At 48.4% G+C, this 16,481-nt stretch overlaps 1 protein-coding gene and 1 long non-coding RNA gene across 5 annotated transcripts in view; one reads left to right on the top strand and one right to left on the bottom strand.

Moving 5' to 3' along the window:
- The window catches only part of LOC133776883 (uncharacterized), a 28,587-nt gene extending 18,640 nt beyond the window's left edge, over positions 1 to 9,947 (bottom strand). For all 4 annotated transcript variants that reach the window (XR_009868457.1, XR_009868458.1, XR_009868456.1 and 1 more), the window contains exons 1-2: positions 9,685 to 9,947; positions 9,267 to 9,374 (exon numbers count right to left, since the gene is read on the bottom strand). This is a non-coding gene — a long non-coding RNA (uncharacterized LOC133776883). The remainder of the gene's footprint in view (positions 1 to 9,266; positions 9,375 to 9,684) is intronic.
- Positions 9,948 to 12,711: 2,764 nt separating this feature from the next.
- On the top strand, positions 12,712 to 14,516 carry LOC133776882 (C-C motif chemokine 2). Its single transcript, XM_062216170.1, has 3 exons — positions 12,712 to 12,864; positions 13,569 to 13,686; positions 14,037 to 14,516. The coding sequence occupies exons 1-3, from the start codon at positions 12,789 to 12,791 to the stop codon at positions 14,218 to 14,220; spliced, it is 378 nt and encodes a 125-aa protein (XP_062072154.1). The 5' UTR covers positions 12,712 to 12,788; the 3' UTR covers positions 14,221 to 14,516.
- Positions 14,517 to 16,481: the final 1,965 nt, after the last annotated feature.

The raw sequence follows: 16,481 nt of genomic DNA, 5'->3' as shown, positions 1-16,481 counted from the left end.
CAATCTCTCATCTTATAGGATATTAGGAATGCTGAGCTCTGTTCAACTTGGAGAAAAGGCCACAAGCAAAGGATGAAGGTCCGGAGCCAGAGTTAACTCTGGATTTCCTTGAGAGCCCAGCTAGGAATCCAGCAGGCCCAGCAATGTGGGAGAACTTTTTATTTTATAAGATGCAAGTAATTGGAAGAAAGAGGGTGATTTAGTGAAATATTTTCCTAGAAGGCCTAGAAACTAGTATTAGCCTGGAAAAAATCTGTGTCATCCCTCAAAAGGGAGTGTCTGATGTCACCGAAACTGCCACATTGCTGACAATTTCCAAAGAGATGAAAATGAAGTGAGAGAAAGAGACATGGGGAACTAGAAGAAATAACTAATCAAAAATAGGCGGTAGAAACTAATGACGTAAAAAGGAACTAGAGTCTTGATGTTTTGCCCAGAGATGCCAAGATAAAAAAAAATTACATTGCAAAACATATCCGAGAAATGAGGAAGCGGAGGATGTGCTGTTGGCCAAGATGCAAGAGCAGACCCTACTGTGGACTGCACCATGTTTCTAATCTGGGTGTTCAGACCCACTTTCTCACCAAGAAGCCTGGCCAAGCAGTCTTGGGGAGTACAACATGTGCTGGCCATGGATGCAGAAGACCTGGCTTCCCATCCTTGTCCACCACATTCCTGCACTGTGATGTGGGCAGGGGCCTTGACCTCTCTGTGGAATGCCACCATAGACCCTGTCATGTTCATCATACAGGGTAGTTAGGGGTATAAATTAAAATGATGCTAAATACCATGTCCTGGGCACAAAGTCTCATGTTTAATGCCAATAAGAAATCACTAGAACTGGGGTATTTCCTTCCTTGACAGCTGCCTTGAGTGTGAAAAGGGGATGGAAAAAATGATACTCAGAGCTCTAAAGAGAATCAGAGTTTTATCATTTCCCTTTTGCACATGAAGGCCCAAGACAGCCACTCAGCTGAGGTCACATGGTGATTCATCAGGAGGGCTAACTCTGCTGGGTCAATGTCCAGTGTGATGCAGGGCCGCTGAAAGCACAGTAGCCATTTTCAGCTGTTGATCTTTTATTTAGTGAGGTCTAACCATCCCCAACCCATCAATTCATTCATTCAGCAGAATGTGCCAGGAATGGCGTTCATGACCAGCACAGAGAAGCTACTTTGTTATTACCTGTTAAATGAATGAGTGGTAAATGAAATGAATGGTAAATAAATATCAGGCCCTGGCTGAGATGTTAGGATAGGTTGAAAGATGAGTAGATAGCCCCTGTCTATCCTAAAGTTCCTGGGAAATTTGCATTTATCTTCTAACTCCATTTGCCCATGAAACTTTGGAAGCATCCTAGTCTACATGGTAGAGAAGACATACACATAAATGAGCCGTAAAAGGTAGTGTACAGTAAAGTGTTATGCAAAGGAAATTGCAATGTGTTAAGGGCACACAAAAATTTGTATGTCTGAAAAGACTTCTCAAAAAAAGCCCTGCTGCATTTGCAAGCAAGGGAAAGAGTACACAGAAGGGCCCTGTTCTAGAAAAGATGAGGAACATGGTGTCGCTATAGCACAGGGGATTCAAAAGGAGTGGTTGGTGAGATGTGGCCTGAAAGGAATCCTGGGGAGGTTGGGCCCCTTCACTGCATGCTTGACAAGGCTCTAGCAGGTAGACATGGAGTGCTCCTGGGGCATTTTGAGCAGATGAGCTTGGAGGTCTTGGGAAGGTAAATTTGCCATCAATACAAAGGGTAGACTGCATGGTGGAGTTTCTCTTGGCAAGAAATGATGTTGAACTGTCTTAATAGAGCACAGAGGCAGGGTCGTTGGGAACGAAGAGGTAATCAGTGCAAGCGGCACCTCATTCAAGTGTCAAAAAGTGGAGTGGACAGATCTGAGTGACTAATTAGATGTGAGAGGAGGTGGAGGGGCAAATCAAAACCAGCCATACGCTTTCTACCTTGGCTATCTGGGTAGATAGGATGTGAACACATGGTAGGGGAGTCAGATCTGGGAATAGCATGATGTGTGATATTTATCTGCCTTCCTTTCAGCCAGTATGGTGTCTGGCACAGTAGGCACTCACAATGATGGCGTCAAAGGATGGTTTGAGGACTTTAAGACCCCTCCTCAAACTTTCTCTGTGGAAGAGTGTTAGACCTACCAATTAAGCTACTGGTTAGGATGTCCATGTCCTCTGTCAGAGTTCCTGGTCTCCATACCTACCTTCTTCCTGCCCCCAATTCCAGCTTCCTGCCAGTGCATATACTGGGGGGCAATGGTGATGGCTCAAATGATTGCATTTCTGCCACTCAGATGGGAGATGTGAATTCCCAGCTCTTAGCATCAGAATCCCTGGCCAATGTGAACATTTGGGGAGTGAATTGGCAGATGAGATCTCTCTCTCTCTCTCTCTCTCTCTCTCAAATAAAAATTTCTCCATAGGCTCTCCAACCCCAAGTCATCCCAAATGAATACACAGAACAAGGAAACCTGAGTTATTTCCTGTGTAATACACCCTCAACAGCAGTCCCACACCATATCTTCACCCAAAATGATTTCCCAAGGCCTTCTAAAGCAGAAATGTTATATCTGCCATGTAGCCTTATTACATTGTGCTTAAAAAAGAAAGAAGAGAGGGGAAGGGAAAGAAGAGATGCAAAGAAGAAAGGATGAACTCCTTGACGTTGAGTGACATCCAAGGGGAAATGCCTGGCAGGCTGATTGAAATGTCTAGAGCTCATGCAAAGATCATCTCCTTGCATTACAAGAGCCTTAAATGTGGAAGTTACAGAGAAATGGCTTTACACTCAACTACAACAGATGACCAAGTGTGAGATCACAGAGACATTGGGAGTGGGAAGGGGAGTCTCTGGGGACCTGTGGAGAGGGACAGTTACCACTCTGTTTGCATGCGCTGTTGCTATGAAGGAATCTGGGCTCAGCATTGTTAAATATGAGTCTATCCAAGCAAACCAGAAACCTAGATTTTAAAATCAACAATCTCCTAATTTTAAGTAATTCCAGTTGATTCTATTTGGAACAGCACATGCCTGCAGGCCAGAACTGGGGAGGGGCCAAGAGCTTGCCAACTCCTGTGAAGAGTGAGAATGAAAATGTGGCTTCCTGGAGATGACCAGCATTTAAGGATGAACAGAGAAGGGGCTGGCGCTGTGGCGCAGCAGGTTAACAACCTGGCCTGAAGCGCTGGCATCCCATATGGGCGCTGGTTCTAATCCCTGCTGTTCCACTCCAGATCCAGCTCTCTGCTATGGCCTGGGAAAGCAGTGGAAGATGGCCCAAGTCCTTGGGCCCCTGAACCCACATGGGAGACCTGGAAAAAACTTCTGGTTCCTGGCTTCGGAATGGCACAGTTCCAGTCATTGCAGCCAACTGGGGAGTGAACCAGCGGATGGAAGACCTCTCTCTCTCTCTCTCTCTCTCTCTCTCTCTCTCTCTCTCTCTCTTTCTCTCTCTCTCTCTCCTAACTCTGTGTAACTCTGACTTTCAAATAAGTAAGTAAATCTTTAATTAAAAAAAGGATGAACAGAGAAGAAAAATCTGAATATCACACAGAAAGGAGAGGCATGGATCCTCTGAGGAGAGAGAAGCCCAGACACAGAGGAAGATAGAAAATGTTCACATGGCACTGATTTCACATTGGCTCACAGCTCTGGAGAGGTCTTCCTACTGGGCAATGAGACGTCATTGGTGAGACCATAAGAATTTCAGTTGAAACCCGGATGTGGAGGACACATGGTGATGACTCAAGAAATTAATTGGAGGTGAGAGGACAGAGATCACCTATGGGAATCAATCATTCAAATACGTTTCCCATGGAAAGAAAGAGAAGGCAGAAGCTTGAGGGATGATAGAGTTAAGGAAGATGCATCCCTTTTTACAATGAAGAAGACGTGGGCACGTGGGCTGGAAGAAGGGAAGGAAGGAGTGAGAAGAGGGAGATAGAAAAGGCAGGTAGCCAACAGAGAGCACTCATTTCCAGAAGAAGTGGTAGGGAATCCAAGATTCAGAAGACGTGACCTTCAACAAGAGTGACCAGCTTTCTAGGGACAGGAGGAAGAAATGTAACAATGAGAAGATGGAATTAAGCTTTGTTTCGGGCATAGTATGTTGTCTCCTGGGAGTGATGAAGCCTGGGACTGGAGCACAGGGTATGAAGGGGATGGTGAAGGTTTGCAGTGCTGCTGTGGCACATGGGTGACACAAACTAGGGAGATGCTGCAGGATCACAGGCGGCATGGAAGAGTCTGTAGCTTGAGCTGAATCTTGGTCAGCAAGGTCTCCCAGAAAAACCCAGCCATCTAGCAGTGGTCACATAATAACACAGAGGATGATCAGGTCATCAGTGACCTGGGCTTGGGCACTGGCAGCTGGGGATATAGAATCATACAAACGAGAGCACTGTAAGCTGGTGGGAGAGCAGTCTATCCCAGGCTGGGCTGCAGGGGAAAGAAGTCAGGTAGGGGCTGAGAGAACTGGAGGAGCTGATGCAGTAGCCACAGAGTTGCTGAAGAGCAAGGAAGTGGAAGACTGTGGTCAGAGAAATGGGTGACTAAGTCAAGTACTATGAAATGGAGAAGTCCAGGAGGATGACAGAGTCCAAAGAGGGGCCATGGTGAAAGGGCTGAAATAAGGTGATGACTGATTCATTTTAAGGGACTTTGAGGAAGTGGGGAAACTTACATTCCCCTCAACCTTCCCTTTGCTTAACCTTCCACGTCTTTACCAAGCCTTCCATTTATAGGCTGGGTAGAGGTGTTGTTGAACCTCAAGATAAAGGTAGCAGAGAACAACAAGTAGAAAGAAAAGACTGAATTTCAAGGAAGAAGCACTCCCATAGCAGCCTGGTAGGGCACAGAGAAGACTGGCCTTGGAATGAGAATACTTGGATTTAACCCCTAGCCCTTTGCTTCCCAGCTTCCTTGTCTATGGGCAAGCCAAGCTCTTTTCCATTCTTTGCCTCTGTCATATTGAGTGTCTACTTGTACTTCAAGATTTCTCTAAACAAAGAGAAAAGCATAGAGAAAAACGTAGCTGGTAGTCTTACTGGAAAATGTTAAGATCCATATCATCAGGTGCATATATGCACACACAAGCATGTGCACGTGCACACACACACACCTTGTCTGCCCCCAGCTTTGGTAGACACTCTATAATCCTGGACAATTGTGTTTCTCTACTTCAAATTAAGCAGTACAGGGATTCTCCTCACTGTGGGATTTCTGTAACACTTCCAGCTCTGATTTGTCCCTCATGCATTCATTTTTCATGTATCTGTTAAGCCCTTATTGCTGGGGGCTAATGCTAGCAATGAACTAGACAGCCAACGGTCTCTTTCCTCCCTTGTGCCTTGCACCTCAGGCCACCCAAACAGAAAGAGGACCATTTCTCTCATTCCCTCTGAGTAGTAAGTGAGTTATAGAGTTGAATTATTTGGTAGTGTTTTGTTTTTACATCTTTGCATTTAAGGCAAAGAGATGTGTACACTTTGGCAAATCAAGTCCCCTGACTCTCCTCCCCACTTGGACAAATACAAGTTTCATTTTCATTCAGATTCTCTCTCCAGATGTCTTACAGGAAAGACAAGAAGAGCTTGTGGAAGGAGCCAGGGCTCTGCAATGCGGGGTTCCACCAATGGCCCAGCTGCAACCACGAACAAAGCAGCGGCTTTGGGACAGCGGAAGTTTCCCTTTTTCAGCATGAGGTATTTTGCAAGCACCAGAGAGAAACAGATCAAGCTCAGAGAAGGAACTGTGCAGCCCTTGGAAATCATTCTCCCTGCCTGTGGCTCCCCACAGCCCTGCCACTGGCTCTTCCTCAAAGTGAAGAAGCAGGGAATGCAGAAAACCAAAATGTCTTGCTTCTTGGCCGGCGCCGCGGCTCAATAGGCTAATCCTCCGCCTTGCAGCGCTGGCACACCGGGTTCTAGTCCTGGTTGGGGCACTGATTCTGTCCCGGTTGCCCCTCTTCCAGGCCAGCTCTCTGCTGTGGCCAGGAGTGCAGTGGAGGATGGCCCAAGTCTTTGGGCTCTGCACCCCATGGGAGACCAGGATAAGCACCTGGCTCCTACCATCGTATCAGCATGGTGCGCTGGTTGCAGCGCGCTGGCCGTGGCGGCCATTGGAGGGTGAACCAACGGCAAAAAAGAAGACCTTTCTCTCTGTCTCTCTCTCTCACTGTCCACTCTGCCTGTCCAAAAAAAAAAAAAAAAGTCTTGCTTCTTCACCAGTTTCCCTGATATTAAATCATCCTACAAGTTAGGTATCTGGAAAAATGATTTGAGATTCCCGGACTGTCAATAATTGATTCAAGCAATAATTATTGAGACTCTGCTACAGGAAAAATACTGCAGCCGTGCTGGGATCCAGAGTGGGCAAAGGCCATGCTGTAGGGTAGAGGACGGGAGTTCGAGAAATGGAGAATGAGGCTGAGAGTGACAGGAGGTGAACCTCAGGAGATGAGCAGGAAGACAAGGCCCAGCAGGAGGCAAACTTCCTGTGAGAGCTGCCACTCTGTGAGGTGCTAGGACTTGACTGTGGGGTAGCCCTCTCTGACCCTCAAAGCCTTCTGTTATAGGCAGATGGGAAAATAGGGAAGAAGAGCTTTGGAAATGCTTTGTACAATAAAACTGCCTTATATGATAAAGGGGACCAGTATATGTTCACAGCAACAACTAAGAACGCAGGCTTGCCTGGGATGCCAGCAATACACTGATGCGCTATCTGGAGCCGGCCATGTGCCCAAGCCTTCCTCCGAGCCTGCAGCTCACCAGCCCTCAGTCTGACGCAGCTCTTTACCCAGTGCTTACAAAGCACTCTGTCACAAGCATTTCTTCACACAAGTCTCATGACAATATTAGAAACTGCTGCCTTACTAATCACCTTGTACAGAAAATGCCCAGAGAAGTCCAGAGACTTGGTCTAGGCTGCACAGCTACCCAGAGGCAGGGCCAGGTCTCTGGCCCGAGTGTTCTGACACTACCTGGGGCTCTTTCTGGTATCCCAGTCACCTCCTCATACTCCTCCCTCTCCTCCTGTCTCTTTCCTACTTTCTGTCTGTGGCTCACTCCTATCGGTGCCATTCTGCCCAGCCTGCACAGCCTTGGCTTCAGGCACCTTGTACTTTATCTGAGTTCCTTTTTTTATTTGACAGGTAGAGTTATAGACAGTGATAGAGACAGAGAGAAAGGTCTTCCTTCCATTGGTTCACTCCCCTAATGACCGCCACAGCCAGCACTGCGCCGATCCAAAGCCAGGAGCCAGGTGCTTCCTCCCAGTCTCCCATGCAAGTGCAGGGACCCAAGCACTTGGGCCATCCTCCACTGCCTTCCCAGGCCACAACAGAGAGCTAGACTGGAAGAGGAGCAACCAGGACTAGTACCTGGCGCCCCAACTGGGACTAGAACCTGGGGTGCCGGCGCCGCAGGTGGAGGATTAGCCTAGTGAGCCACGGTGCCGGCCCTAGCTCTGAGTTCCTGAATACAGACTGGCAATCATCTGAGGGTTGGGGAGAGCTTAGAAAAAATGTAGAGTGTGATTCAACCAGTCAGGGGTGAAACTCAGAACTCTATACTTTATTAAATTGTTTTTATTTGAGAGCAGAGAGAGAGAGAGAGAGAGAGAGAGAGAGAGAGAGAGAACAGTGTCCCCATCTGCTGATACACTTCCCCAGATGTCTGCAACATAGCTGAGAACTCAATCCAAGTCTCCCAAATGAGTGGCATAAACCAATCATTTGAACCATCACTGCTGCCTCCCAGGGTGTGCACCAGCAGGAAGCTGAAATCAGAATCTAGAGCCAGGAATTGAAATGTTATGCTCCAATGTGGGATACTGCATCTTAGCCAGTGTCTTAAATGCTAGACAACAAGCCTGCACCATAACTCTGCTTCTGATAGGTTCAGTGGAACTTAAGTATTTGGAGATCATGGTTGCTTTTGCTAAGCTAAGAAGACAGGGATTTTTTCCATGAACATGGAAGATGACTAAGGTTGGTTCTTGAAGCCTATGTAGCAACCACAGCCAAGAGCCTTGGTGTAGGCAAAATGAATTGCTCACTGTTCCCCACACTTGACCAGCATTTCCCATCCTCAGCCCTCTTAAGGTGGTTCTAATAGAGCCAGGCACCAGCATCTTCAGCATCACCCATCTGGGAGCCGGTCAGCACCACCCAAACTTACAGAATTGCAGTCTATACTTTAGCAAGTTCCTAAGGGAATGTGCAAGGGCATTAAAATTTACAGTATTTCTTTTTAATTTGTTCTAAAATGTGAGCCCTCCTCCACCCAATAATCCTCCAAGGTTCAAAACCTGTCCAACCCTTCCCAAATGTACCACCAGCAGCCTTCTCTGGGCCCCTGGGGGGCACCCTCATGGCCCCATGTCTCTCTGGTTGATGCAGTCATTCTGTGTGTCCCTTGAGTTCCCCTCAGGTGACCCCAGCACCAGGGACAAAGGCTTCAACAAAAGGCTGTCAAGGCTGCTTCTGTCTCCGCTGCACCTGATCTTCACCATCTCTGCTTCCCGAAGAGTCCTCACCACATCCGGCCCTGAGTTCAACACCTTCACAGGGATGCTCACCTGTCCCTTACCTCTCCCTCAAACACTCCTGGTCACATAGCTCAAGCTACCTTATGTAATGCAAGACCCACATGAAGAAAGAAGCTATCCCCCAGTTGTGCAACCCAAGGGTACTGCTGAGTGGCTCACACCGTTATCAACCTAACTCTTGACTTGGCTCTTCTCCTCACTCAAGGCAGCACCCTCCCCCTAGAGCTCAAGTGCTGACCCAGGAGGATTTGCCCAGAAGATGATCTAAGTGACAAGCCCCCTGCTGGGCTCAGGCATGATCCCTCCCCTCAACCAACCCAGGCCATTGCCCATGAATATTCCCATCTGCTATGGCCCTTACCTCTTCCTCCCATGCGCAGGTGCACCCTTGGCTTCTCACACAAATAGACGTGGAGCAGATCCATCCCAGATCACAGGAGATGCTGAGATGCTGGGAGCCTGGGCTGAGCTCTGCTCGGCCCTCTTCCTAAGCTCAGCCCTGCTCCCCCAGGCTTCTTCTTCCGTGTCTCTTCTGGAAAGCGAGCTTTACATCTGACTCACTTATCTCTCTACAACAGCCTCCACCTGGTTCTCTGCATAGGGCAGATGCTGACTATAGGAATGTTACGGCCAAGAGGTTATGCAAATCCTGAGAAAGGGCACCACACTAAGAGCCTAGAAAGGAACAAACCTGCACAATCACTGCTACTAGTCTTCAGTGTCACCTTGGTCCTGGCTTGTTCTTGGCCTTCAGAGAAACAGGTGGGTGATGTCCAAGGATGATGTCATATGTGATGTTCTGTGAAAACACAGAAAAGGACCATGGTCCTTGAAAGGAAATGACAAAGTAGAAGCCCCACCAAAAGTGGTTCTGCTCCACCTGGAGCCAAGAGACAACCAGGAGGGGAGTGGAAGAGAGAAGCTGGAGGGGAGGCCCCAGAGAAGGGTCTAGAAGGGTGTAGCAGGTGCAGAACCAACTGTGCCTCTCATTGGAAATGCTGAGCTACATAGGTAGGGGCCCTGAGCCAGCTGGGGAGGTGCAGAGCAGGGAAGGGCCAGAGTGAACTTGAGAAGAGGCCCAAGCAAGGGAGCAAGCACTGGCCTCTCACCTTTCTGGAAAGTTCACTTTCATTTCTCCTTTTCTTCACCCCAAGACTGAGTGGGAGTCTGTGGCGATGACCAAACCACACGTGGAGGATTCAGGCCAGATGTCCATCCAGCAGGAGGAAGGAAGGAAGGATTATTCACCAGGAGAATTTTCCATTCCTCATCTGTGAGCTAGTGGGGAGGGAGCCCCATAGGCACTGAGGATTCTAGGGGGCACAAAAACACAGTCCTCACTTCTCCCTCCCCCACCATCCCCAGGCCTTTCTCTTGTGCACCTCCAAGCAGGCGCTTGACCCAGGCTTACGCTCAGATGTTCCCAGCAGAGCACCACGTGACAGCTCCCTGGCTGCAGGCCCAGCATCTGGAATGCAGGCTCCAGTCAAGCACACGGTCTTCCAGGGGATCTGGGAACTTCCAAAGCTGCCTCAGAGTGGGAATTTCCACACACAGCCCCCAGCCTCCACCCCGTGACTGCTCTTTCAGCTGCCAAGAGCATCTCCTCTTGACAGAGCAGGGGTGGGTGGGAGGGAGACACTATCACTTTCCAGAACTTTCTTTCCTGATTCACACCCTTTCGTCTTCCGTGTGCATCTTGTCTGATAACTTGGCATAGCCAAGTCACTTTCTAAAAATGCTTCAGGCAAACCCCCTCCCTGAAGCAGAGACATAGCTGCTGATGCTCAGAAGTCTGTCCAAACTCTCAGTAGAGTGAGGAGGCTTCTCTCTTGGACCACAGCTGGTTGGCTTCCTTCTCTGGAACAGGTGTGCTCCTCACATAGGAAGAGGAGGTTGTAGCATACAATCTCCCAAGGCCCTTTGGTCCTAGGAGTGATAGCAATGTGCAGTGGAAACAGAGTAGTCTAAAATCTTGGCATCATGCAAGTTGCTAACCTAGAGAAGACCCCAGGAAAGGTGGGATCCCACAGGAAAGTGGGAGGCAGGCCTCTGAGTCCCTCAAAAGGGTTTCCCAGTAGATGAGCGAGGGTGTTGTCAGTGGGAGGGCTAACTTCTTGGAAGTTAAAATGAAGTGCTCTGGAAAGCAATGACTGTGTGAAGTTGCACAGTCTTCAATCCTGGAAATATGTTATTCATTTGATAAGAATGGATTAAGCCATGGGCATATTACTGAGCCACACACAGGGAGGTCTCACCTCCAGTAGGGGAGGAAAGGGACAACCAGTGAGAGTCAGACCGATCGAAAGTAAGGCTCTGAGAGAGGTGCAAGCCAAGAGTGCACGTGTTGATGCATTCACTCTTCATTCTGCATTTTCATGATTCTACCCAGAATCTGCAGTGGTCTCCCCAGCAAACTTCTGCTTTAGGATTCTCTGGGAAATTAGTAGCCATCATGAGACACCAAGTGTGGTGCCTGGGAAGAGGGATTGTGGAGTCAGAGTGTCCCGGCAGGGGTCGTGGGGGAGAATCTCAGCTGCAGCTGCTATGACCTGTGTGATCCCAGACAGGCGACTCAACTTCAGTCTGAACCTAAGGAAAGGCAGGTGGTTGGCAGGACTGGTGAGCCAGTGCTAGGATGCACATTAGCACAACACCTGGTTCCTGGATCCCTCAGTAACTCCATCACTGGCCACTGCCTGGGAACCAGACACAGCCATCTGCTCGCAAGAGATATTTCTTAATACAAACATAAACATTGGCAAGTATTTTCTTCCCAGAAGCTCTAAGCATTTGTAGACCTTGTCTCAGTGACTCTTCATGGAAGTAGAGTCAGTTACCAGGTCCTTCCATGCCATGCCTGCTGGGCAAGGGCACCATGAGGCTCAGAAAGATGACCAGCAGACTGTACAAGAGACCTGAATGGTGTGCTCTGATTAGCCACTGACATCCCTTGTGGAATCCCATCATATTTATGCAAGCAGGATTTCACCAAAATGACTTCTAAGATCTTTTAGTTATGAGGATATCAGAGGCAGAACTACAGACTGAAGCCAGACATTCCCGTTCCCGAAATACTCTTGCTCTGCTCTCTTATGCTGCCTGGAAATGCAGAAAGCAGCTGGGAGAACGGCCACTGACACAGACACGCACATCTTGGCCCTGCTGCCTGCTGGGCCAACCGCAGGCTCCACATTCACCGTGAATCCGCCACAAGGAATGTTTCTATAGCCACCCTCTTCCAACCACTCACCCTTCCACCCCCACCCCCCCACCCCTCTCTCGCTCATTAGCTGTCTGCTAGTTTGGAAGATGCTCAGCAGAGAGGGGAGCTTGGCAGCCAGTTGGAGGGCTCGTGCATGTTTCCTTCCTGAAGCACGTTGCAACAGAGGGGACCCTGATCTGGATGCATTACCCTCTGTGCCTCTGCTGCCTGATCTATAAAATGGGATTTAACGATGCCTACTATATGATGATGGGGAATTTAAAGACAGAACATCTCTAAAGGGTTTAGAACATTCCTGGCACTGAGTATCATATGGGAATTTGTCCTGTGGTGCTATATGATCCGTCTGGTTTCTTCCAAGAATGAAATCCCACAGCTCTCAGACTGCAAGGCAATGTTTATAAAAATCCTACAGTTCTGCCGGGCTTCCACTGTGCCGCGATCCTACATCTATAGAGCAAGGGCAGCTGGTGGTTGGGGAACCCGCCAAAGCTTCCATCCCCAAAGGCCCCTTGGCCTGTGGCCTGAGGTTGGCCAGAGGCCTGGACCACAGGCCAGAATACATGGTCATCTCTCTTACAGTCTCAATTTCCTGCCTTGTTTCCTTCCTTCTCTGCAGAAGTTTCACTTCGGAGAAAGTGGAATTCTTAAGAATCACTCACATCTGTGGTCACTCAAGGCTTGGTGGCGCCCATCCTGCCCCCGCATGGTTTAGTCTCAGCGGCAGAAGGATAAAGTGTCCAGTCTACAGCTTCCTTCTCCTACTTCCTGGAAACAGCCCAGAACACTCCACTTAACTCAGCAAACTCCAGACTCTGTTACATCATTCCTTGAGGAAGGGCACTGCCATGGGCCAAGCCCTCCCGCCTAGCTCAACTGTCCTGGCTTCCTATAAAAGGCGGAGACAAAGCCTCCAGAAGCACAGAGAAGCTGAGACCAACTCAGAAGCTGCCGTCTCCCACTGACGCTCGGCCCTCACCCTCCAGCATGAAGGTCTCTGCAATGCTTCTGTGCCTGCTGCTCATAGCGGTCGCCTTCAGCTCCCATGTGCTTGCCCAGCCAGGTAAGTCCCTATCTCCTCCCCTGGAAGCACAGATCAGCTCGTCCCCAGGTGATCAGGGACCAGGGACCATCACAATGGGAGGGGCCCCACAGTCTTACTTACACAGCTGGTTGTGGGAGCTAAGGCAGCTTAGAGAAATACAAAGAGGGACCCAGTCACACAGCTTCTCCTGGGCAGAGCCTGAGCTCCAGTCCCAGCTGGGGACCCTATTTCCAGGTCTCCAGTGTTTGGTGATCTAAGAGGGAGCCTTAGATGGTGGATGTGCAGGGCACCTCCAGATATGCAGGAGGGGAAAGGAGGAGGCTCAGAGTGGCCAGTGCTTCATTCAGCCCAGCTTCCAGACAAGCAGCTCTGCAGATGCAGTGGACCTCAGGGATGCTCACGACCATACACAGATTTGGGGGACCTGAAAGAAGGTCCGTAGCTGGAGTCCCCAGCTGCTTTTCCCTGGCCTTGATCATTGGCTTACTAGCTCCTCCTAATAGTTACCTCACTTTAACAGCTCCCCTTCTCTCTGTCCATTATCAACTTTGCACATCTGTTTTAAAGCCCGGAAAACCAAGTCAATGTGTCAAAGATCACACTCTGGCTCTGAAATTGGATTTAACAGATCCTGCCTGTCCTCCTGCCTCCCCTTTGCTCTCTTCTCTCAACACGTTTCTGCTCTGATTAAGAAATATCTCTCTTTGTGGTTGATTTCCCAGATGCCGTGAATTCCCCAGTCACCTGCTGCTATACATTCACCAACAAGAAAATCTCAGTGAAGAGGCTAATGAGCTATAGAAGAGTCAACAGCACCAAGTGTCCCAAAGAAGCTGTGATGTGAGTTGAGCACACCAGCCCTCCCTGGCCCAGAGTTCTTGGGGAACCAAAGCACAATCCTTACAAACTTAGAGAATTACACCAACTAATCCAATAGAGAAAACTGGGGCTAAGAGGGAAAAAGCCACTCCCAATGCCACTCTCCGTTAGTACTTAGATCATCTCCATCTTTAGTCTGAAGTCAGGATGGCTTCACCTGGGACCCCTGGAGAAGCAGCTGGCTCTGCGTTCCCTCCTTCCACCTGCTTTTCTTCCAGCTCCCATGGCAACCCCTTGTTGCAAGAAGGGCTATACCCCTAGGCTGTGACTGCCAGACACTTCATCTAACTGTGCCCTCTCTCTCCCCACAGCTTAATGACCAAACTGACCAAGGGGATCTGTGCTGACCCCAAGCAGAAGTGGGTCCAGGATGCCATTGCCAACCTGGACAAGGAAATGCAGACACCAAAGACTTTGACCTCTTACTCCACAACCCAAGAACACACAGCTAATTTATCTTCCACCTGGATACCCTCTACTACTACTTCATTATAAATGCAAAGAGTCTGAACTTTATTGATATATGAAACACAAGGCCTTAAGTAATGTTAATCTTATTTAAGTTATTGATGTTTTAATTTTATCTTCCATGAATACTAATGTTTTTGTTAGAATGGAAATTTGGGCATATGTGCTTTTTCTCTGTGAACCTCAGTTCTATACCTGGAATATTTTGAGGGTTCTTGCAAGGATCATGAGTGCATGCATATTTTGTTTTAAACCCTAAGATATTGCTAAAAGTATTATTGTGGAAATGATTATTATATAACTATTGAACAAAATATATATTTTTGTACAAAACCTGACTTTTGGTTATTTTCTTGAGAGAAATGACAAAGCTGGGAGTATGGGCTTGGTGATGAGGGATGAGTATGATTTCAGAGGGTGGGGCTCATGTTTTGGAAGAATGTTTTGGAGTGTAGATTGGCCCTGGTCTTCACTGGGCAGTCTCAGCTGATGTCTACAGAAGAACTTTTAAGGCAGGGCCCCATTGGGCATTTCGGCACAATCAGTCCAGTGTCCACTCTCTGTTCTAATCCAAATGGCCCTACTCAGTTGCTTAGCAACAGCCTTACTCCCATTCTTTTACTCACAGTCCATGACCCCTACCCACAACCCTTTTATAATCTTCTCAACTGACCTTTAACTGGGCTGCCCAATTCCAATCTGTACCCTCCCTCCAATGAATCCTCTAAACTGGAGTAATACAGACACTGTGAGTGTTTGGGAATTGGGGGTTGAAGGGACTTAATAAGCATCAATAAGATAGCTAGATTAAGATTTCATAGGAAAGGAGAGACTTAAATTTACCCTTGATGAATGTAAAAGATTTTTTTAAAAAATGCAGGGTCATTGAGAAACGGAGAGAGATGTGTGGGAAAATACCTGGAAGTAGAAAAGAAAAAAATGTGTACAAGAAAGAGGGAGAAAGCCTCTTGGGCATTGGGATCCAAATCTATGTGATGTGGTGGGAATTTTAGAAGAGAAGGTTGAGTAAAGGGTTTTGAACTTTAAGACTAAAAGTTAGTACTCAACTGTGTAGGTCCCAGAGAAATGCTGAAAATCTTTGGTCCAATGAGCCAAGATGTGCCATGTACAGGAGCCCAGTGGTGAGGTTCAGGGAATGTAAACTCCTGGCTTCATGCAGACATGGAGAAGTGGAGACAGGTGAGAGATGACTGCTGTGATCCAGGCAGGAGAAGGCGAGGGCATGCATATGGAGTCAAAGAGACAACACTTGAGAAGAATGAGCTGGGCAGGGAGAAATGCTGAGTGTGGCAGGCAGAGGAGCAGGACCTTAAGATATAGAAGCCTCTTCTTCAGCCCACACTCTAGGGGGACAGCTTCCCTGAAACCAGAATGCATTTCCCTCTATTGCTACCCCCCTCCCCCAAGTCCCAGGAGCTGGGGATCATCCTCTATGTCAACATAAGGCCTGTTTTCCCTGGCATGGCATTTGACCCACTGGTGAGGCATTTGGCCCACCTGGGCACTCACCCCAGGCAGTGCCTTCTCAGCAAAAGATGCTGGAGAGGACTCTGACTTGGATTCTAACCCCAGAACCAGCACCCACTCTCTACCACACTCTCTGAGTCTCCATCAGTAACATGCGGATGATAATGTGTCACAAACAGGAACACAGCAGAACCTGGTTCCCCTTCCAGATGTGGAAGCATGTCTCTTGGAGAACTCCCATTTCTACCAGCTGGAGTTGGAGAAGAAGACAGGGGCCACAGCTCCTCCATTCTTGAGCCAGTCCAGGGTTCTGATTCAGTTCAAGGGGTTCTGCCAAAGCCCCAGATGTCCTGATACATCTGTCAGCCAATGGTTTATTGACACCTGTTCATGGGACTCACTGACCTTCATTGCAGATCCATCAGCCCTCCTTCCTCAGGTCTGACCACCAGTGAGGAAAGAAATCTCCAATTGTCGTGGGTGCCAAGAGGCAGAGGAGGAGTTAAGTGAAAACTGATGAGAACTGCTACACAACAAGTCCTCCGATGCCAGGCAGATTTTAAGCAGAGGCTCTGGAGGAAGAGAAGCAAGGAGAGGGGGCATCCATGTGTTCAACCCCAAATCATCCACTCATGTGCACCTTCCAGGCCCTCTGTATTCTTTTCAGGAAATCTTGAATCCATCTTTTATTCCAGCCAAGCATGGGATTCCTTACTTCTCACATCATGAAAGCCAGCATAAAGCACTGGCAATGCTCACACTATGTTTTAGGAGGCAACGCCAACTGTAATGCATCCATG

This window comes from Lepus europaeus, chromosome 18, assembly GCF_033115175.1.
Source record: "Lepus europaeus isolate LE1 chromosome 18, mLepTim1.pri, whole genome shotgun sequence".
NCBI lineage: Eukaryota > Metazoa > Chordata > Mammalia > Lagomorpha > Leporidae > Lepus > Lepus europaeus.
This window is presented reverse-complemented; position numbering and strand designations above follow the sequence as displayed.